Here is a 22,734-nt window from a genome sequence, read left to right on the forward strand (position 1 = left end):
AAACTAGATTATGGCATCTTTATGTCCATGGCTTTTGTTAAAGTGAGTTATCTTTGGGTAATACCAGTAATTTTTGCAGCTAATGAAGAGATGGGCTGCTGCAATATTTGTGCTACTTGTATTGCAGCAACCTTCATTAGTGCTGATTGGAGGCTTAGTGAAGATAATTTATAGATTAGTAGAGCAAGAATAAGGCTGCCTGTTTAAATTTAATGATTTTATTAAAAATATATACATTAGTTGGAAAATTGAGGGTTTGTTAAATGTCTTTTTTGCAGCTGAAATTAAGGAGTTATGCCTGCAAATATTGAGTGACTTTTTAACTTTTATGATGTTTTTCATCTGTGGCTAAGTTATAGGCTGGTGTGAGTTTGCATTAGGTTAAATGAAAAGGTTACCTTTATACATTGTCTATGATATGTGAAGTCTGCTCTCTACCTCTTTAAATTCATTTAGTTACATACTGGAATAGACACCTGCTCATGCTATCATCATCATCATCAGTCGTTGAATCCTAAGATTAGTTGACTGCAGCCCTCCATCCTACCCTATCTGATGCTAATTGGCTTACTTCCTGGTACCTTTTTTGCTATGTCCTTTCTTCTTTATTTGTCCCATGTATTTATCCCTTAGCCTTCCTCTTGGGACTTTTCCTTCGATTATATTCTTCACACATCCATTGTGCCTCAGGGTGTGGCCAATCCATCTGGTTCTTCTTTTCTGTATGGTGTTCCATAAGGTCCGTTCTTCGTTCATTCTTCTGTATACGTCTTCATTTCTTATTTATACATCCATTCGATCTTAAGAATCCTCCTCTAGCATCAGGTTTCAAAGGCTGCTAGTCTTTGCAGATCTATTTTTCCAATGGTACATGCTTCTGATCCATAGAGTGCCACGGTCCATACGAATGTTTTCACGTATTGTTTCCTCGTCTGTAGTTCTATCTTCTTTGAACACATCAGTTGTCTTTTCATTGTGAATGCACTCTTAGCTTGAGCTATTCTTTGCTTGATATCTGTAGTACTTCTTCCATCTTATGTGATGGCACTTCCGAGATAGGTGAAGGAATCCACTTGCTCTAAATTTTGTCCTTTCAGTGTGACTACTGTATTCCACTTCTCTCTTCCACATGCTGGGATTTTAGTAGGGTATGGCATGAAACTGTTTATTCTCTCCCTCTTCCTACCAAAAAGAACTTCAGAGCGTGTGCTAAGAATTTGTAACAATTGTAACTATATGGCATGACAATCTGATAATTGAGGTCACTTACAATTCATTTACTAATACATTTATGCGCCAGTACTATCGGTGAAATTCAGTGCCATTTTTCATGGTGAAAAAGCTGTAATTTCCTAATCAAATCTTAAAACATACATACACCTACCATATTGACCCTAAATTGTGTGCACATAAAACGTTGTAGGTATTCGTCAAATGGTAACTTAATAAAATATTTTCAAGCATTTATTTGATCAAAGCACTACATCTTATTGATCAATTCTTCACAATGGCAAATGAAATTGAAGTATCAAATAGCCATAATAATCTCTCTCTCGTGTCTTTTAAAGTTGATGTACTTTCAAAATGTCATTTCAGAGCCAAAATCAGAATGCACCTAAGTTTTAAAAATAAAATTTGACCATCTATTCTGGCATCTCATCTTAATTTGTGCTATTTTAACTCCAACTACACAAATCATCACAAATGTATTTCTTGAAGATGAAATAATAACATATTAACTGCTTTTCTTCAGCAGTTAAATAATAGAATGTTTCAATGGGTAAATTCAGTACTTAAATATTTACAGATGATTAATATTTGGGAGCAGTGATTCCTTTATTTCAACTACAACAATTAATGGGATGAGCTTGGTGTACAAGGTGTGATCAAAAAAAGACCAGACTGATTTTATTCTGCACAAGCCGTTCAATGGATTGAAACAAGACACTGCACCATCTAGCGACACATCTGATGACTAAAATGAGAAGTGTTGTGTTTGTTTGTGTCGAGTCGTTATGCAGCTGCGGCGGTACATCTTAACTTGTTTGCCACCATGTGCAATGGCAGCAATGAAGGAGCAAGAGGAACAGGCTCACACAATGCTGACTGTGACAGTTTTTTGCCAGAACCGGAACTTCCGTGATCCCGCAACCACCCTACTCTCCAGATGTGGCTCCATCACACTTTTTTCTTTCCAAAGTTATAATCAACCTTGTGAGGGCACTGATTTGACTCTATTGCAGGCATTGAAACTAATTTTACGGCTGACCTGAAGAGGACCCCTAAGGTGGCTTACCAGGCAGGGTTGAATATCTGGAAGAAATGTTGGCAAAGGTGTGTCGTCTGTCAAGGCATGTACTTCGAGGGCGACAAGTTCAATTAAGCTGTATCTGTCAAAAGAAACAAGTTATAAAATCAGTCTTGTCTTTCTGGATCACAACTTGTACATCCAATCAAATAGTTTTTAATCCACAATTTTTTTCCTTTTCTTTCGATTGACTTCTATGATTGCCATAATTAACTTTTAGTAGCATAGTTAATGCTGTGGTTTAATTCAAATGTGTAAAGATTTGCTAAAATATAAAATTACCTATTTTCTACTTATGAAATGTTGATTCTAATCTACCAATGATATTTTTAGGAATTCATCTTCTATTGATGCAAATATCCTGGCAGATTGTTGCAGTAACATCCTTTTATATTTCTAGTAGCATCAATTTATTTATCATAAATAAAATATTCGAACTATTTCATATTTAGCATAATTACCTGCATATTAACAAATCAGGTGATAAAACACACAAATAAGTAGTAATGAATGGTTTCATTGGCTCCTGAATCACTTACCAAAAGAACCCTTCCTCCATAAACTTTGAGTCCACACTTTTCTGCCTTCTGGTCGGCAGAAAGAGTTTTCTCCCCAAGAAAAAAGCACAGACTTGGGCACCAAGTCTGTTCTTGCTTCTACTTAAAATATACTCTCAATTTCGTGTTCAATACTCAGTACCTTTCTTCCCAGTTTCCTAATCATTACCATGGCTAACCTGCATTCACTCTCTTCCCCTCTGCTGTATACTACTCTGTAACGATAACTCCTTGAATATCCAGGATCTTTCCATCCTACCTCGAACAGGCATAGCATTTCAATATTTTCTCTCTCCATTGCTTGCCTAATATCTCCCAGCATTCCTGGCCTATGCTTATACGAGGTCTGTTCAAAATGTTTCTTGAATTTTTGTGGGTTACGTGCATTTGATTTTCGATTTTTTGGTGGCGTTGTGTTGGTACTTATGCCAAAAAGTTGGGCCATTTTGAATGTTCAGTTAATCGTTGACAGCTGTTTTGCTTGGACTTGTTGTGGTTTGTCTTTGATTTTTGCCTGTTCCAAAAAATGGATCGAAGAATCTGTATTAAATTTTGAGTGAAAAAGGAAATTAAGTGTGCGGACGCATTCCAAATGTTGACTTTGTCACATGGAGAAGCTTCCTTTGACCGAAGCAACGTTTACCGGTGGTGCAAAATGATTTCAGAAGGCCGAGAAGATGTGAACGGTGAAGAGCGTGCCGGATGCCCGAGCACGTCAACAACAGACAAAAACATTGATAAAGTGAAGAAAATAGTATTGGCCAATCGTCGAATCGCTGTTAGAGAGTTGCTAAGGACCTAAACATATCGATTGGCTCGTGTCATTTCGGCTTTTGCCAATGGCATGACACGGGTCGCCGCGAAATTCGCACCAAAATTGCTCGATGCTGACCAAAAACAGCAACGCATTAACATTGCTAATGAGGTGTTGGCTTGTCCGCGACGACCCAAATTTGCTCCAGAGGGCCATAACTGGCGACGAATCATGGGTTTATGGTTATAATCGAAACTAAAGCTCAATCATCCTAATGGAAGCTGCAGCACGAGCCAAGACCGAAAAAAGGGCGCCAAGTTCGGTTGAATGTGAAAGTTTTGCTTATTTTTCTTTGATTGTAGGGGCGTGGTGCATCTTGAGTTCTTGCCACAGGGTAAAACGGTAAATAAGGAATATTACCTGCAAGTTATGCACCATTTGCGCGAAGCAATCCGCCACAAACGCCCGGATTTTTGGAAGGACAAAAATTGGCTTTTGCGTCATGACAACGCCCCTGTTCACACATCTTTCTTGTGCTCGATTTTTTGGCCAAAAACAACACACCAATGATGCCGCAGCCACCGTATTCTCCAGACCTGGCCCCCAGTGACTTTTTCTTGTTCCCGAAACTGAAGAGGCCATGGAAGGACGACGCTACGATTGACGAGATAAACTCAGAGGAGCTGAACAAGATCACAAAAAATGATTTTATGAGGTGCTTCCAGGGTTGGAAAAAACGTTGGCACAAGTGTATATCATCTAATGGGGATTATTTTTAAGGTTACAAAATAGATATTCATGACTCAATAAATAATTTTTGAAAAAACAAGAGCCGTGATACTTTTTGAACAGACCTCGTATTCTCCCTAACTGCTTATCACTCAAATCCTGCCATAGCTTCAGATTGGCTATCCACAGGTTCAAGCAATATTTATTTCAGGAGATTGGTGATAACTGATTATAGCAACTAATTTGCAAGAGTGAAGACAGTGTTCGAGAATCATGGTGACAGCGTACATTTATCCCAAAAAAGATACCAGGTTGAGAATGATAAACTTGGTGGTAATTGAAAAAAGGTTGCTGGGCTAAAACAGTCATGACTGAATAAATGAAAGACAAATGCTGGGCAATTTGAATTGATTGAGATTAAAGTTAATCAGTTAGAATGTACAGCTTGAATTGACCTAAATAATAAAAACTTATTTATTTGAATTAATAGAAGCAACATTATCGAACTATTGTAAAAGCTTAATAGATATCATTTTTACAAGCACAAGCCTTGTGTGTTTTTCTTTTTGTTGGATAGCATAAAAATTATGATAACAGACATGGATGATTATTTAACAATATCGAACTAAAGAATCTGTCAATATCACCCGAGCTCATTGGTGGTGATGGCACCCGATGTAACTGGAGTGCCTGGATGTCCAACCCAAAACATACTGGACTCGAAACAGCAGCGATAAATACATTGCTTTGGGTATATCATTTGTCTAAATCATTGTACAATTAAGTATGAGCATTCTGAAAGTTGATGCAGATTTTTATCCACTTCCTACAGGCTGTAAAAAGATTAATTGTAATGAGAAGGCTACGGTATCAATCAAGTCATTTCGTAGTGCCAGACAAAGATTTTGCCCGTTGTTTGTGAGTCTGCCAAGTTACTTGATAGGAAAACGTTATGCAAGCGATGAAGGGGAAGGAACAGGATTGGCATGTTGGACGAAATAATGCATTACTGAAAGGGGTTCATTGTAGTGTTGGATGTGAGGTTGTTTTGGTGGAAGAGGCAAGTAAATGTATCGTTGCACAGTTATTTAGGCTGTGTCCATCCAAAGCCCTTCCTTTAGCGATGGATTATCAATAACTATCATAAGTCTCCATAACTATATACGTGTGTGAGCAATTTGAAGAATAAATTAGATTTCACCGATTCGAAACTTTTAACGCATAAATGCGCTAAGTTATCATTGAAATTCAATAACGAACTCTGATGTGCAACATTAACGCTATATAGGATTATTATTTGACAAGCTACAATTAAATGCAATTAGTTTGTACTATTTGACGAAATATGGCTCCATAACGTAATCGTGTAGTAATTTTTACGGTTGAATTTTGAATTCAATTATTGTTTGATAAATTTCACAAATTGGCGTTTTCCTACTATTGCTCGCCCTAAAATGTATGGCTGAATAAGTTCTACCAACGAGTTGTTAGACGCAATTCCGTGCCAGGAAGGTAGCCGTTAACTTTAAAAACAGTAATAATAATAATAATATTTTCATCCACATCATGCAGATAAGGGAGTCATCAAGCACAAAGAAAATTACAAAATATAGGTAAATTCAAGATGAAAATGTCTGAAAAAGAGCATACACAATAGAGTATGTAATGAAAACAATGCACTACAATTGCTCATAATCTAAAAATTCACCAATGAATAATAACACTTCATTAGAAGAAGGTTCTTGAGTTTCAATATGAAAGAAAATTATTATAATTCAAGTTTGCCTCAAGTTTTTTCTACTTTTTGATGCAATCCCGCAATGTCATCTGATTTCTTTAATGCCTTGTAACATGAGTGATGTCTGCAGAAGCAAATGAACTCTCTCCTTTCCGCCCCTCAATGACCGAGCTCTTGCCCATGTGATTTGTTCGACGCCCTGGCTTCCTCTTAGGCGGGTATGGTTGAAACTCTCTGTTGTACTGGTTTGCGGTGGATACCGGTGTAGACAGAAGTGAGAGAAGGCCTCGTAGAGGTTTTTCGTATATTTCAGGTAATAATATAAATATTTCTACGTATGATTATCGCACATTTTTAAGTGCTTGCATTTGAAATCGAATGTCGATCAAAATACCTTGTCTACGCAAGCTAAATGACAATTCGGAACACAGTTCCAATTTGATATTTCACTCGAAGGTTCGGGTGTCATCGATGTCACATTTGTGCATAACCATGAATTGCATGAATGCGTCACTAGTAATGGTGCGCACCGTATCTACTAGTAGTTTTTCTAATAGGCAAAAAGAGAAAGCCTAAAATGTTAATTTGATTTTTCCGTGTGTGATTTCTTTTGAATGCTTATTTTATTCAACATTCCGCTACATTGACTAAATACATTCTTGCGAGTTTTCTTTTCCAAATCTAATTTTGACTTGGCTTAAGTAGTGTTTTGGAAACTTGTTTGTGGGAAATCGGGCGTGAAGTGCTGCGGCCAAAAGGGGATTGGATATTCGCAGTTTAGTAAAGTTTGGGAGAGTCAAATTAACTCACATGATTTCAGCTGTTTAAATATGCTTTATCATTCGCTTGAATCTACGAAGTCAGCATCGCAATGAGAAATGTTATCGAAATCTATTACATTCGATTTATAGTTATACAAGGGTTACATTTGTATGGCTCAAGGTAATTCGATGTCAATTGTGACATTTACTCTCATTAATTGGTTAACCCTAATTAATATACCGGAAATGAATCCGAGGATGGTTCAAATATTCTACATTAATTTTGTTTTTCAATGTTCACTGATGCATCTTGAAGGACTAAATCCAGTGCTTCGGCGCCGAAGAACGACGAGTGGCCAACTTTATGTGTTCATCTGCTGTCAATTGTTCGATGACTACCACCGTCTCAGAGCGGGAATTTTCATCGCTGAATTCACTTTGCTGTATTGGAGATGCTTTGGATGAAACTTGGCGTCCGCTCTTCTATCTCAACGATATCGATCACGAGGTAAAAGTGCATTCCATATGTCGTCAGCAATAATATGCTAGAGTATTACAGGGTCAATTTTCTACAGTCACGTGGAATTTATTGGTCACAACACGTCAGAATCGCGATTATGTCAATTTTTCGGTGGTAATCTGTGGATGGAGAGGTTCTTCCATCGGGTGGGCGTTAAACTTTTGTGAATTTCAGGCACTTTTCATTCGGAGACGGCTGACGTCGATATTCTCGCCACCTTGTTTCAATTTAATTGTTCTTTGAATCCTTTCACCAACATATTTGAAATGGTGGAAAGTGCCTCGTTAGGCAATAGTACGAAGAGATAACTACCGATTCTACATCTTTCCGGCCCAGCTGTGGTCAAGAACCTTCCTTGATTTAATGAAATGCCAGATAATCCATGTGTACGCTTTTCACGAATCATCTGCATTTTCAGTGCTTTATATTTTATTTTACTCCTTGCAACTTTTTTGGAAGCTGCTTCAACATTGATCTCAATATCCATAAGGTTGTGTGGGAAAGCTGACATTCTCTATTGGGGTAGTTATAGTCTGAGTATGGCATTGAATATCAGCAGTAAGTGTAGAATGTCAACAAATTGTTTAAATTTCTAATCTAATTCAATGAATTTCTCACCTGCTTTCATTCCTATTTTCCGTTTTTCCCATGCCTCTATTACTATTTTCTCTGAGTATAAAATGGGAAAACATGATGATTGCCAACAGCCCTGCCTTATCCCAGTCTAACCTTTCTTATCCCATTTCTCCATCACTACATGTACCTGATACGTCCGAGAAATATAGAGCTTGTGGATGGGTTGATCGCATATCCCTCCAATTAACTCCAACCTTCAGTGATAAATTCATTAATGCCACCTAATTTGCTTACCATATTGGATGCATACCTGAATTCCATGAAACAGTTACATCCTGCTGGTAGTTCATATTCCTTTCTACCAATAATCTTATTACTTCTATGGTTTCACTGATTACCCTTAATATCCTCAATATCCTTTGAGAACCCAACCTGATCATCCCCTATATTTTCATTTTCCCTTCTTTCCTTTCTGTTATTGGTTGCTTTAAGTATTACCTACGATGCACTTAAAATCATCCATATATTTCAATACTCCTTACCTGTGGCTGCCTTTCCCATTTTTGGAAGGGGAATAGTGGTCTAGTGAATCTTCTGCCTATTTCCTCCTCCTGCCCTATTTCCTCTTTCATAAATTCTATGAATAAGTCCATAATAACTCTTCGTACCACATTTTTCTAAACCCTTAAGTAGTTCTGTGTTGATTTTATCCATTCTCATGACCTTGATATTTCACAGTAAAGTAAGCCTGGCCCTTAGTTATCCTCAGTTATACCATCTTTTGTTTAAATTTGATAGTCTGCATCTATATCATAACCGCTCTTTCAAGACTTTCCTGAATTGAGCCTTACCTAGTTAATTAATGTTTTTGACATATTCAGTAAAGCCTAGTAATTACTGTACTAGGGACCACGGAAAAAGTGTAAACTGCAGGAAAAGTAAAATTTTCACTTTTATACACTTAATTACTGGAGTTGAAGAAATACTCAAACTGTGAAAGAGTAGAATTATTCGTTATCTCATAAAATAGGGCTCTCCTTGTTTATGTATATGTGATGAATGAAAATTCCAAAAGGTCCTTGAACATCTTGGATGCATAAAATAGCCTTCAATTCTCAATCTTGTAGCTATGTGCAATACTTTTTTTCATAAGAACACTGAGATATTTGAAGATGTAGTACTTAAATAGAACTGTCAGCAATCCTTAGGTTTTTCATGCATGGAGTTTGTGACATATTTTGTCATTTTCGACAAATTTACACACTGATTGGCATGGTTTAGAATCATGTCATGGTTTTTCCCCATTGTATTCCGTGTAGAGACCTGTAATCTTTGATGTTTTTCCAGACCAATGCAGGTACCATCATAAGAATCAACTTGATCTAGCATTTTTGTCCTGCATTAAAATTTTCTTTTTTTTCCTTGATCTACCTATGTCAAGCAGGATAAAATCAGACCCTCCTTTCCTCAGTCACTCAGGTGCATTCCTTAGTGATTGAGGAAAACGTATTACATGCCTGTCTTATGTCAGCATTCAACTTAGGCAATCTGTTGTCCAACTTCAAAATTTTGTGACGAAAATAAAATTATATTTGATTCAATGTAGCTTTAATGCAATAAGTTTCAAACATCTTTATTATTCAGGATATTATCACTGTTACAACCATTGCGTTGAGTCAGTGCAAGGAATCCCAATTATCAGCCACCAGTTGTTTCTTGCTTCACCATGTTTGGGTCAGAAGTCAATTTCAGTCCTCATAATGCCACCTTATGTGAGAAATGAATAGTCTCCAGCAGGTATTCTTCCAATGCATAAATTACGTAGCTAACTCCTAATCATGCAGGCAGATTATGATTTAAAGTAGTTCAAAAATCTGTTACTATGGTGGAGAGAAGAGTTCTACCCTGCTATATTTAAAACATACCCTAAATTGTTTACATTAATTCTCCTTCTCATATTTTTTAAGTGTCTGAGTCAGAAAAGATTTTAAAATGAAGACTAATGAACATGAGTAACTGTTTTAGAATATGAATTCTTTTTACCCGAGCACATACTGATGCAAATGGCAGGCACCTGAAAATTAAATCTTGTAAATATGGGGTTCCACGTTCATTAGAATGATAGGAAATTTTATGGGACCTGATAAAATTATCATAAGTTGCTGGAAAAACGTTCATGAATTAGGATTCAACTGCCATGGATAGCATCAACTGGTATTCCCTTTTATCCTTCTTGATTTTTATACTCCAAATCCTACCTCTGTGTCCTTCATCATGCTGCTTCCAACCCATTAGTTTCCCACCTATGCTGCCGGCCCCGGTGGTTGAGGGGTAACGTCCTCACCTACCAACCCAGAGGTCATGGGTTCAATTCCCGCCTAAGTGGATTTTGCTCCATCTAGGGCTTGGTAGTATGTGATTGTCTTCAATTTAACGTCTCTAATGTAAGGGTTAGGTGGAAGAAGGGACTCATCCTCGCCCAATTAAGTCGATAAATAAATAAATTTTATTTTTTATCTGTAAGTGATTTCTTCTACCTAATTCTATTTTTAAGTCCTTCCATTTCCTAATCTCATCGATCTTTTTGATCATCTTTTATTCACTCACCTGCCTTCCATTATATATTCAGTAAGCTTCCCATTTGAAATCATGTTCATGAGAATTGCATACACATTTACTGCTTAATTACGCAATACATGCACTGTAAGATTTCCCATTTATATAAGTATGCCCAACTTCTTGCATCATGCTTGCAGTTACATGAATGGGTGAATGAGTTGACGTGCTTCAGCAAATTTAACTAAAGAGGAACACCCTTCCCTGCTGACAATAGCCTTGATGGAAGGATTTATTTGTTCTGATGACTCCTAGAGCTTTGACGGTGAGAGCAATGGTAATAGCTCATAGTAGGGTCACCCTTGCCAGATAGGTGCCATACAAAAGTTAGTCCATTCGGCATCTGTGCCAGTGGGGCAGCCATTTAAGTGATGGTGTCCCATTAAAAAAACTGCGGAAGGTAACAGGAAACCACCTTAATCATTATCCCATAAACCAGTGATGGACAAAATTATTAGAACGAGTTCTAGTTACTACAGGACTTAGCCCACTAGGCAGTGTGTTGTACCTGGTAGTGGGAGAGACAAGGCTTCCATAATCCTCCCACAATATCATTTCAAAGAGGCATTGTCAGCACCAGAAACAGCTGAGAAGACATACAAGAAGAGGACCGGACCAGTGAAAAAAGGTGCTTTGAAAGTTAGGGCGATGTGGGGGGCAGGGAAATGGGGAATTGAGAAAGACATATGGAAATTTTAGGGCTTTTTGAGATCAGAAAGAAACATTATGGGGTTTATTGGAGAGATCATTTTATAATAATATTCAACAGAGGGTAAGAGTGCCAGCAAAAGGTGGCCATAATATTGAACAACAATGGGGAAGAAATATGGTAAATAGAGAGCAGGTCGTTGATAGAAAATTATTTGTGGAAATTAATGCCAAACGTACAAACTTGATTATTATTCAGGTCTAAATGCCAACCAGCAATCATAATGATTAATAAACGGACTAGGTACATAATCATTTAGAGGGAAATAACTGTGGCACTGGGAAACTGTCTCAATAATTTATCCCACTAACTAATCAAGGGCAGAATTACTATATGACTTGAAATCCTATCAACAATGGAAGTGAATCCCCTGAAAAGTGTGTTATCCCCAGCAGCAGGAGAGGCAGATTTACTTGGTTCTCATCATAAGGAATCCTTATGAAGAGATATTGACAGCCGCAGCAGAGAAAAAGGAACAAAAAACAGTTTATTTACTTTTGATTACAAGGTATATTTCAAAATAAGGACCGTTCTCTTATACAGTGTAGCCTTGCTTAATCAAAACCTAGTATAGCGAGTAGTTTGCATTATGAACAAAATTGTAGGTCCCAAATATGACTCCCATAAGGAGTGACTATTCACATTATTGAGTGGCTAGGAAAGGGGAGTTTCCGGAATGATTGTGTACCTGCTACTTAAGTGTGTGTTTAGCACTTTTTCAGCCAGCATCTTATTGTCGCTAGTGAAAACACATTTTTCCAAACTTGTGTTCAACCTTATTATTAGTGATTCTTTGGTGCAGATTTAAATAATATTTTGTGCATAGTTTTAAAATTGACCAAGAAGAAAAATCCGGTAAGAAGAAAGCCTTAAAAGGATAAAAATAAAAGTAGAAATGAAAAGTCAAGTCATTGAAAATCTGAAATTAGGTGTTAGCCTGGCTGATCTGGTATGCTCATCAACAATTTGTATTTTCTTCAAGCACAAGGACAAAATGAAGTAGATAGATGCTTCATAGAGAGTGATAAGAATACTTACGCAACAGTCACTTATTCTCAACAATGTTGACAGGCTACTTCCCTTATGGATAAAGGAAAAGCAAGTGAAAATGATTTTTGCCGACCTTGTTTGATGTTGTCAGGATTATCAACGGCTGAAGAACTATTTAAGGGGAGCCGTACGTTGTTTGACAAGTTTACAAGAAGAATGGGCATCCGAGGCATTGTGAGGCACGGTGAAGGAGTAGGCTCTGAGTTAAAGGCTGCAGAGAACATCATTAGTGATTTAAAGAAACTCATAGATTCTGAGGGTTACTGTTCCGAGAAGGTTTTTAATTGTGACGAGACTGGTCTCCTCTGGAAGATGCTGAAGCAAACCTACATTTCTACACGTAACAGGAGAAGAGAATGCATTGCCCGGCCACAAGCCAATGAAAGGCCATCTCTCCCTGTGCAAATGCGAGTGGTGAATTGGAAATTAAACCCCTGCTTGTTTACATTTCAGAAAGTCAATGGGCCTTCAAGAATTTTTTAGTCCAAAATAAAAGGCTAATTGTGATGTGGAGATCACAGGAAACTATTGCATTGTACCATGCATACCAAGCATCACCCTAATAAGGAAGTGGCAATACATGCTAGAAATTTAATGATAATTCTGAGGTGCATTTTATAAAATTTGTAGGTTCAGCATAAAAAATCTCAAGACAGCTTTATAGTGAAAAGGAATGAATTATGTATCATTAGTGATAAATTATTTATTTTGATTCTTTTTTGCTTTTACAAATAGTTCTCATTTGTGATTACTTCATACTGCGATGGAAGAAAAGGTGAACGTGATCCACAATCCTAAATAATATGTTTATATAATTGTTTTGAATAAATCTTTTAAATACATAACTTTTTTTCAGCATGGAATGCATTATCATATTTCACATTAATTTATATGTGAAAAGTTGTTCCACTAGACAGAACATATTATGAGGTTTCACTGTATTTAAATAATGGTGGGTCAGAACAAAGTTTTACCATTGTAGCTACATCTAGTGATTGTTTCTGAAGCCCCGGAAGTTAGTTTTGAAGCAGTAGTAGTTTGCCTGTCGGTTATTGCAGATAACTATGTCCTTGAAAATCATGGCTTCTGCCAGTTGCAAGGAGCATGCTGTGATTCAACTTTGGTGTGTAAAAGGATCATCAGCCACCCAATTTCATTGAGAGTTGTGTTTAGTTTATGGACCTATAGTAATGAGTGAAGGGAAGGTGGGACAGTGGTGTTGAGACTTCAAAAATGGCTGCACAAATGTGTATGATGAAGAACTGTGATCTAATCGATGATTGATGATTAGTGCTCTGGCTGATAAATTTCCTCTTGTTTGACTCACCACTATTTATACAATTGCAGTGGAAAATCTCTGATATCACAAATTGTGTGCAAGGTAGGTGCTGAAAATGCTTACCAACCAACACAAAGAGCGATGAGTGTTGAGTGGATGAGCAGTTTTGGACTGCTGTATAGTCTGGTCCTGGCCTTGCACCTAATGGCTGCATGGTTTCTATAAAAAGTATCAGAAAAATAGATTTATTTCAGATAATGCTACGACCCCTCAAAATGCTTCAAAGTAAATCCCTTGGGCATCGACACACTTTTGCCTGCACCTTTTTCATGACTCGAATGCTCCCTGGTAGTCGGATTCCAGAAGGTCCTTATGGGTAAGCGTGCAAGCTTCTTTGATGGTACTTAGGGTCCCATGGTGAGTCCCATGAGGGAGGATTTCACTTTTGGAAATAGTATGTTGGTGCTGAGTCAGGACTGTCCAAAAAGTCTGTCTTCTTCAGCACGTTGCAGAAGGTTTTTGCAAGCAGAGACTCGACTCTGCTTTTAGTCAGTCATCAAGAACTAAGGGACAAGTTTAGCGCAGATCTTTCACAAAGTCAAATTTTCAGTGATAATGGTGTGCTCTGTTATATTATCAATGCCTATACTGTCTGTGATCATGCACACACTTAACTTAGGGTCTGATTGCAGCACTCCATGCACATGTCAGGGAAAAATTGTTAATAATAATTCAATACAAACATTGAATTTTCTCTTGAAATGGTGGTTTGAAGGGCAATGGTCTCAAGATGAAGAGAAACTCAAGATCACTTCAGTCAACTGGTCCGATTTCCTGGAGGCAAATTTCAATTTTGAGTTGTTTAACAAGCTTAGTGGCATAGTGTTAAGAAGTGTGTAAAAGTGAAAAGCAATTATTTAGAAAAGTGAAGGAGGTTTTTAGGAAGCTAAAACTCTTAATAAAAACTTTTAAGTTAATTAAATAAATACTAGTGAATTTATTTTTTAATGACCTAACGGACCTATCTTAAAAAATAACTTATGTAGAATATGGGCATAAAATGCTAGGAAAGTGTTGAAGACAGGAGGATTAAAATATTTTAATTGGGAGGACAGAGATAGTATAAGTAGTTCAGTGGTGAGCAAGATGAAAAGGAATGGCAGTGGGGATAAGTGGATGGATAATTTTAAGTAAAATACAGAGGAGGGGAAGAGTCTTGTCAAAGGTCTTATGGTAGAATTGAGCTAGAAGGTAGAAAGACACCTAACAAACATTGACCCAAGTGACTAGTAAATATTTTTAGAATTGAAAGCTGAATGAATGAATGAACATGGTCATTGTTCAAGCCTACATGCAACAAGTAATCATAGGGAGGAAAAGGTAGGGTGTATGATCAGGTAGAAGAAATAATTATGTGTTCCTGGAAGGAAACATTAGTGTTGTGAGATTGGAACTCAAACTTCCTCACTCTCAAGCAAGTGAGATAGGAACTTGGGGAGTTCCAATCTCACTTGCTCGGGAGTGAGGAAGGGAATTACATTTTATACAGGTACATACATGTACCTTCCTTTATTGAAAGCGTTCAGGGTTTAAATAAAGGAAGTTATGTTGCTGCACTCTGTAGAAGCATTAGCCTTCACGGAAAGAAAGAAGTGCCAGGACACAGTGGAGAAAAATATGAATGAGGAGAGGGATATGGGTATATTAGAAGGAAAATGGGTAGCTATCTAACAAGGGACAGTGAAAGTAGCAAACTAAACCACAGAAACAGTAAATTGGAAAAAGACAAGGAAACAATGGATTAGAGATGTTATGATCAGGAAGCTAGATGAGGGAAAGAAATGGAAGTATACAGAATTAAGCAGAAGGAAAAGATAGACATTAAAGTGAGGTAACACAGTAATGGTGCAAAAGAAGCATGGTGGAAGACTTGCTGAAACGGTGTGGAGAGTTTACAGAGGAAATGATAAATGGGTGAACTGTACAGGAGGATTATTATCATCATTTAATGAGGGAAAATCTGCGCATACTATCAAGGATAAATAGTTAACTTGTTAATAGCATTAGTAAAACTATTTAACCTGAAAAGATTAAAGGAATGTTTGGAATACATTTAGCATCTATACGGTAATGATATTAGGCCTGGAAGCTTAGATATAGCAAGAGGTTGTAGATTGGATAGCTTAATCCCAGGCATACTTAATTGGGAGATAGAAAGGCCGTTTGGGAAATTAAAATCAAGGTCGTGGATACACAACTTCCCTGGAACAACTTAACGGTTTTCATAAAGGTGCAGGAATAGATGTTATAGATTAAGTTATACCATTTATGATGAAAGTATTTGACCAGATGAATTTATTAAGATTGGTGTTCAGTTAACATTCCAAGAAAAGGAAATGTAGCTGTTTATATGTGAGGTCTATTGAACAATGTTTGATTTCTTTTGCAGCTAAGGTGGTACATACTTATTTTTATCAATAAGGCAATTTAGATTTGAGCAAATTAACTCGGGGGATGATGTTTGTGTTTAGAAAAGGAGGGGTATGCGTGGCACCATAGCCCCATTAAGAATGACAGAAAGATGAAATTTAGTACAATTAGTAAGGCTTTGTTTTATGGATTTTGAAAAGGTGTTCAATATTCAATCGGATAGAATTAATGAATGTATTGCGGAAGATAAGACTATATTGGAGGAATAGGCAACTTATCCACAGCTTGTACATGTCTGACTGCTCAGGTGTGAGGTAGATAGGTCCATTATCACCCATGCATCACTGGGTAGCATTATTCTTCTCATTTTGTATTATTATTTTTTTGGGTGGGTGCATGGGAAGGTAATTTTCAATTGTTTACCAGATAAGATTATTCCTGAGCAAGGATTACTTACCACTTAGGGTAATATCTTAATAATTTGATTCATATGTTATGGATAAATTTGAAAATAGAGTAAATCAACACTGAAGGATAGGAATTTTGATACATATTTTTGGTTTCTGGTGTTTGTTAAAGATGATCAGTGAAACTCATTTTACTACGAGTTGGGTTTAAAAGAGTGTAGGCTGAAAACAAATGCACACATGCTAGTAGACCACAAACAAAATGACATTCAGAAGCACTCCTGGTGGCATGCAGGAGTAACATTTCCCCTCAACTTGCATGCACAGGTTTGAGGTCGTTCCATTCATCCAGTGTATTTTGAGATGCGGAAGTATGGAGACATGTTCTAAGGCTATGTCAAGTTGAGCAGCATGCTGTTGTTGAACTGCTAACTGCTGAATAAGTGACTCCTACAAAGATTCATCGTCATTTAAAGGCTGTTTATGGTGACGATGCTGTTGATAGATCTACTGTAAATTGATGGGTAGTAAAATTTCATGGTTACGTGCCTGGAAAAGCCATAATTGTTGATGAGACTTCTTTTGACCGTGTTTTGGGATGCTCACTGAGTTTATGAGACTGATTTTCTGGGACGAGGGGCAACTGTAAATTTTTCTCAGTATGTACAGGCTTTAATATGCCTCTGATGTCAAGTTTGTCATGTTAAAGGCAGCCTGGCACCAATAATCTTGCAACATGACAACGCTTGTCCGCACACCTTGCGCGCAACTGGAGGGGCTCTGCAAAACCTGAAATTTGAACTGATTCCACACCCTCCTTATTCCCCGGATCTTGCACCTTGTGATTTTAATTTTTTCTTCAACTCAAGAGACACCTCAAGTGTAATCATTACACCTTGGACAATGAGGTGAAGGCAGCTGTCAAGTCCTGGATTCTAGAAAAGTTGGGGGTTTTTCCGTGATGGAATGAAAAAACTAGTTAGACGCTGGGAGAAATGTGTTAGCCTTAACGGTTACTATGTTGAAAAATAAATATATGATTTGGAAGATTAAGAATTGTACTTGAATGTACTTTTTGCCCGATCTTGTCATTTGTTTTTGTTTGTGGCCCACAAGTATCTGTGCATTATTTTTCAGCCTATCCTTATAGCATATAAATTGAATATTTTTTCTTGGCTGCAAGTTTAATAGTAGTGATGATTAAAAAGTTATTAATTTGAAAGTAGGACATGACCTGATATAAAATTATTAATAAATGAATTTTCTGTTCTAGGTACAGGAGCCACTTGCATAAAGGATGGGCCTTAGGTGAGTGAAAAAGATATAGTGCATGTATTTAATTCCTAAATATTATTGCTTGCTTTGCCACTTTTAAAATCTAAGAAAAATAATTTACACTTCTGCTACTTATCATTGGACTCAGGTACATTATCTTATCGTTGGCCTTTAAAATGTATTAATACTGTTGAAGATGTTGCAGTGTGTGTAAAAATAATGATATACAAGTTTATTGACTTTTAACTTAGTTTAATTTCTAATATGAATAAATTAATGCATAAAAATTAATTGATATAAGATAATTTCCCTTGCCACTCAGTGGGATGGAGAGGAGCAATGTTCATAGGAATTTAATGCAAAAATCCTTTTCATTCAAGTTTTACGGAAACACTTGGACATGAGATATTAAAGCTATTACCTTCCATTCACCATTTTTTTCAAATTCTTTTGGATCTGATTTTAAAAATGGAAGTCATAAAAGATATGCCAGCAGCTAGAAGTGGGGGAAAGGAAAACAAGTTCCACTGATTAAAATTATTATTTCTGATTTTTTTGTGTAAAGTATATTAAAAGTATATGAAGTGGACTGTGAAGTTTCAGAATATAAAACTGGGAAGGAGGTTGAAGAAATAGAATCTAGAAGCATTAGCGAGGATGAGAAGGTAGGTCTACTTGGATGCAGTGGAAGAATTTAGTGTAAGGGCAGAAAGAAAAGTGAAGTAGGAAGAAGATGGGCATAGAAATAGGGATGCTGAAATTCCGTAACAAAACTTTAGGAACAGTAAATGGAAAAGTGACTAGGAGACTAGGGGTTACTAATTAATTTGAAGAACTGTGGGAAATGCTGTGACAGTAACTTTTAATGGAGTCATCCACTATTATGGATTAAAATGCAGAAATTTTAAAGTTTAAAAACCATTGGCCTTGACTAGGAAGGAGAATCCTGGTCAAGGTGAATTAAGATTTAAGGCATATCGTGATAAATATTTTCCAGCTTTTATGGAGTTTATGATAGAGAATGAGATACATACAGACTAGATTACAACATTTAATTACATATAATACACGTGTATACATATATTTATAGTTATATACAAATGATTGACAAAAATGTTTTAAATCACAGCAAAAATTTTAAAATTGAATTTCATCCAAACGTACATTTACACCATATAAAAGACACAAAACTAATTACTTTTGGAATAATAAAATCTTCGGCACCTTCTTCTTTGTGAAAAAATAAGCCAAAGAGTAATCAACATTCCACCCAAAATATATGTTGATATGATAGTAGATTCCACAGGAACATGGCATCTCATTCCAGCATAATTGTTTGGAGTGACCACAGCCTGACATAAAAAAATGTATGAGAATTGTCAAAAAAAAACATTAAAATATGCAAATTTGACTTAACAAAATCTAAAAATCCTGAATCTCTATCTGCAGAATTCATTAAGACTATAATTAATAAATCAGAAAATTGAACGCCACAGTAGTCAGCTAGAAATTTCTTTGTAACCAGTGGCACTGCCCTTATCCAACTAAATTGTCATTACCACTATTTTAACTTGAGAAAGGTTGTCAAAGAATGAGTTCACAACAATGACAAGGATCAGGAATTCAGATTTTCTACTGCACAAGGCATCACTCTACTTTCAGAAGACAAATAGAATGAATATTTATTATACTATAGAAAAAACTTCACACTTGGGAGGGTACAGTATTTGTTACTCATCTTCAAAAATACGTGAAACAGTTTGCAATAGGGATGATATAAAATTTGAATTTCCAAACATTAAGTGTAAGTTTCCCAAACCTATTTCAGTCAAGTTAAAATTACAATATCCCAAATTAATGAAAATTATGTATCATAATTCAATGTCTTCATATATTAATAATGATTATATTTATTTTATAATCAGAAAGGCTCAGGTTTGATTCTGGGCACCTTCAGCATCAGTCTACCAGTGTGAATTTTTGGGTATCAGATCTTACTGAGAAACCACAAGCAGTGCAGGAAATGGAAATAGCTCCTATACCTTGATGAGTGAATTCTGCTTGCCTTTGAGCTTAGAATGAGGTAAGATCTTCAGTTGTATATCAAATCAACTTTTGTGTTGTTACTGTGTTATTGTTTTGTGATCAATTACAACAGCTCTTAATGAGGATGAAAGCCTGTAAGTGACATGATGCAAATAGCATATTTATTCAGATACAGGCCACAAATTTTCATATTTGCCCCAAAAATGAAAATTGAACATACACCCAAGTGCAAAGCCTAACAATTTGAAAAATACATGATTGCTACAATTTTGATGTGGTCTCTGAATAAGCCTCTTCAGTTGCATAGATCAAGTTTGTTGAAGGCATTATTAGTACTAGAATGGTCTAATAACAGTGTCATATAGGAACACAGATGATATACATATGTGTAACTAGGTATTATTATTAGGTAATCTACCGGTTAAGATAGGTTTTTGGATGGACAAACTGCCGAATAAATTTTGTGGGACTCCTAACTAAACACAAAAATCCAGCATCCTACTCTACATCAGGTCCCTCTTCATCTCCGAGTACTTTCTTCCTACCTTCATCCCATCCAACATCCCTATCCTGTTCCTTCCCTTTTCTCGCTTGCCTAACATTCTCCCCTCTATTACCGTCTTCAACATCCCACTGCCGGTCAATACCCCCTTCATCCACTTCTCCTGCCTCCATAGGATTTCTCCCAACAAACCCCTCTCTTCACCCACCATACCAAGCACTTCGTCATTTGTTTTCTTCTCTGTCCATTTCACCTTCTCCATTCTGCTCCGCACCCACATTTCAAAAGCCTCCAGTCTACGTCTATCCTCCTGCTTCAACGACCACGTTTCCACGCTGTACATAGCTACGCTCCATATCAAAGTTTTTACGAGTCTTTTCTTAACATCCTTACTCAACGTCCCTCTCATTAACTCCCTCCTCCTTGTGAAAGCCTCTTTGCCTAGCGCAATTCTTCTCCTTGGGTCCCTACTACTTTGACCATGTTGGTCCAAAACACTACCGAGATATGTAAACTGTTCTATCTGCTCTAGTTTTTGCCCTCCTATTTTAATGTTTAGCTTAGCCTTTTTCTGTCTAGAATATCGCATAAGCTGTGTTTTATTAATATTGATTCACATGCCATACCTGTCACACTGAATTTCCAATTTACTCAGCAATGCTTGCAACCCCTTGGCTGACCGACAAACTAAAAAGCTTGGTCATCAGCGAACCTAACTGATTTTAAGAACTCCCCGCCCACTTTCATTCCTACCTCGAGTTCTTCCCATGCCTCTTTGATCATTTCCTCTACATACAGGTTGAACAGCAACGGTGATAATGGGCAACCCTGCCTTACGCCTCTTCCTAACAATGCCCATCCGGACTCCCTGTTTCCCACCCGAATCTGAGCAGTCTGAAACAATTACAGGTTGCAGATTAGCCTCCTTTCCCTCCAATCTATTCCTATTTTCTGCAATATACTCATTAGTTTTTCCAAATTCACTCTATCAAACGCCTTTTTGAAATTTACGAAACAGGCAAATACCTCCTGGTTGTGTTCTATTTTCCTCTCGATTAATAATCTCATTACTGCAATGGCATCATGCGTACCTCTCCCCTTCCTAAACCGAAACTGATCATTCCCTAAGTAATCATTTGCCCTACTCTCTATCCTTTTGTTTATGATCCTGAGAACAACTTTAGCTGCGTGGGATATCAATCTTATCGTCCTGTAGTCCTTACATGATGTAGCCTTTACCTTTTTCAGAATAGGAACTAAAACTGATCTCACAAAGTCTTCCGGCCAGATTCCTTCCTCATAGATAATACGAATCAGCCCATTTAACCTCTTCCTCCCACATTTTCCTAAACATTTCAATAGTTCCGTGGGAATGTTATCCACCCCCACGGCCTTATTTAGTTTCATCTTCCTTAATGCCCTTTTTATCTCATTGTTGAGAATGCCTGGACCTAAGCTATCGTCCCTTACGACATGCTCCTTTTCAATGTCTAACTTTGTTCGTCCAAGTTCTTTAGAATAGTTCTTCTATACATTCCTTCCATGTCTCTTTAATCTTTCCGGTGTCAGCTATTATCTTACCCGCTATTATCACTTACTGTTAGCATAGATCTTCCTTTCTTGCTTCCTGATAAAGATTTAACTCTGCTGTACAGTGCCCCAATTTCACCCTTCCTCTGCAAACTTTCCATATCCTCACACTGCGTCTCCCGCCATGCTTCTTTTGCTTTATTTGTTGCCCGCCTCAATTTATGTAACAAGGTATATACGATTGAGTTTTGACGACTACCCCATGCAAAATTGTGATGTGTGATTAAGAAGTGTACAATCGAATGGAGTTTCCTATTACATATATAGATATTTTTGCTTGCACACTCTTGCAGGCAAAAATATCTATATATGCTTCTGCATCTCTTATGCAGGTCACACAGACCTGCATAAGAGATGTCTCTGTCCCTGATGCATAAGAGATTTTTTAACAATGATGCATCATACCATCATGAAAGTTGGGTTATCCTTGTTACGCCAACTAAAAGAAGGCAGGGTCCATTCAGCCACTGCTCCTTTCCTATGACTGGTTGTACACCCATGATGAGTATGGCCGCTTACCACAAGACGTGGCCACAATTGATCAATCAGCTGAAATTAGACAACATAGGTTACCTTGGCTTTATTAGTTAACACATACTTTGTGTTAAAAGCTTGATAAACATGTGGAAATGAATGAAGAATATCAGACTCCATGATGGTCAAAATTAAGTAATTAAATCACAGAATTGAAATGGAAGGATTTCATCATGGTAGCTGTTTCCCTGGAAATAATTACAACAAAACGAAGGAGAGAAACCAGTTACAATGGTGGTTTTAGGCCTGGAAATGGAGATTATGTAGAGCCATAAAATTTCTTTCACCTGACAATGGTCTGCCTATGACATCATTTAGTACAACCACCTGAACATAAATTGTAAAAAGGCATC

General features: G+C 37.1%; 1 protein-coding gene and 1 long non-coding RNA gene across 2 annotated transcripts in view; one reads left to right on the plus strand and one right to left on the minus strand.

The window, feature by feature from the left end:
• The first annotated feature begins 7,169 nt into the window (after positions 1-7,169).
• Positions 7,170-19,752, plus strand: LOC139694814 (uncharacterized). The gene is made up of 3 exons (XR_011702211.1): positions 7,170-7,355; positions 17,708-17,742; positions 19,635-19,752. It is a non-coding gene; the product is annotated as an uncharacterized lncRNA (long non-coding RNA).
• Positions 18,778-22,734, minus strand: part of PGAP5 (Per1-like protein PGAP5) — a 34,505-nt gene continuing 30,548 nt past the window's right edge. The window contains exons 8-9 of the mRNA XM_071593328.1: positions 22,253-22,396; positions 18,778-19,061 (exon numbers count right to left, since the gene is read on the minus strand). Coding sequence (XP_071449429.1) covers positions 18,900-19,061; positions 22,253-22,396 — 306 coding nt within the window. The 3' untranslated portion in view covers positions 18,778-18,899. The remainder of the gene's footprint in view (positions 19,062-22,252; positions 22,397-22,734) is intronic.

This window comes from Hetaerina americana, unplaced genomic scaffold (assembly GCF_022747635.1).
Source record: "Hetaerina americana unplaced genomic scaffold, ioHetAmer1.1.p SCAF_1, whole genome shotgun sequence".
NCBI classification, from domain to species: domain Eukaryota; kingdom Metazoa; phylum Arthropoda; class Insecta; order Odonata; family Calopterygidae; genus Hetaerina; species Hetaerina americana.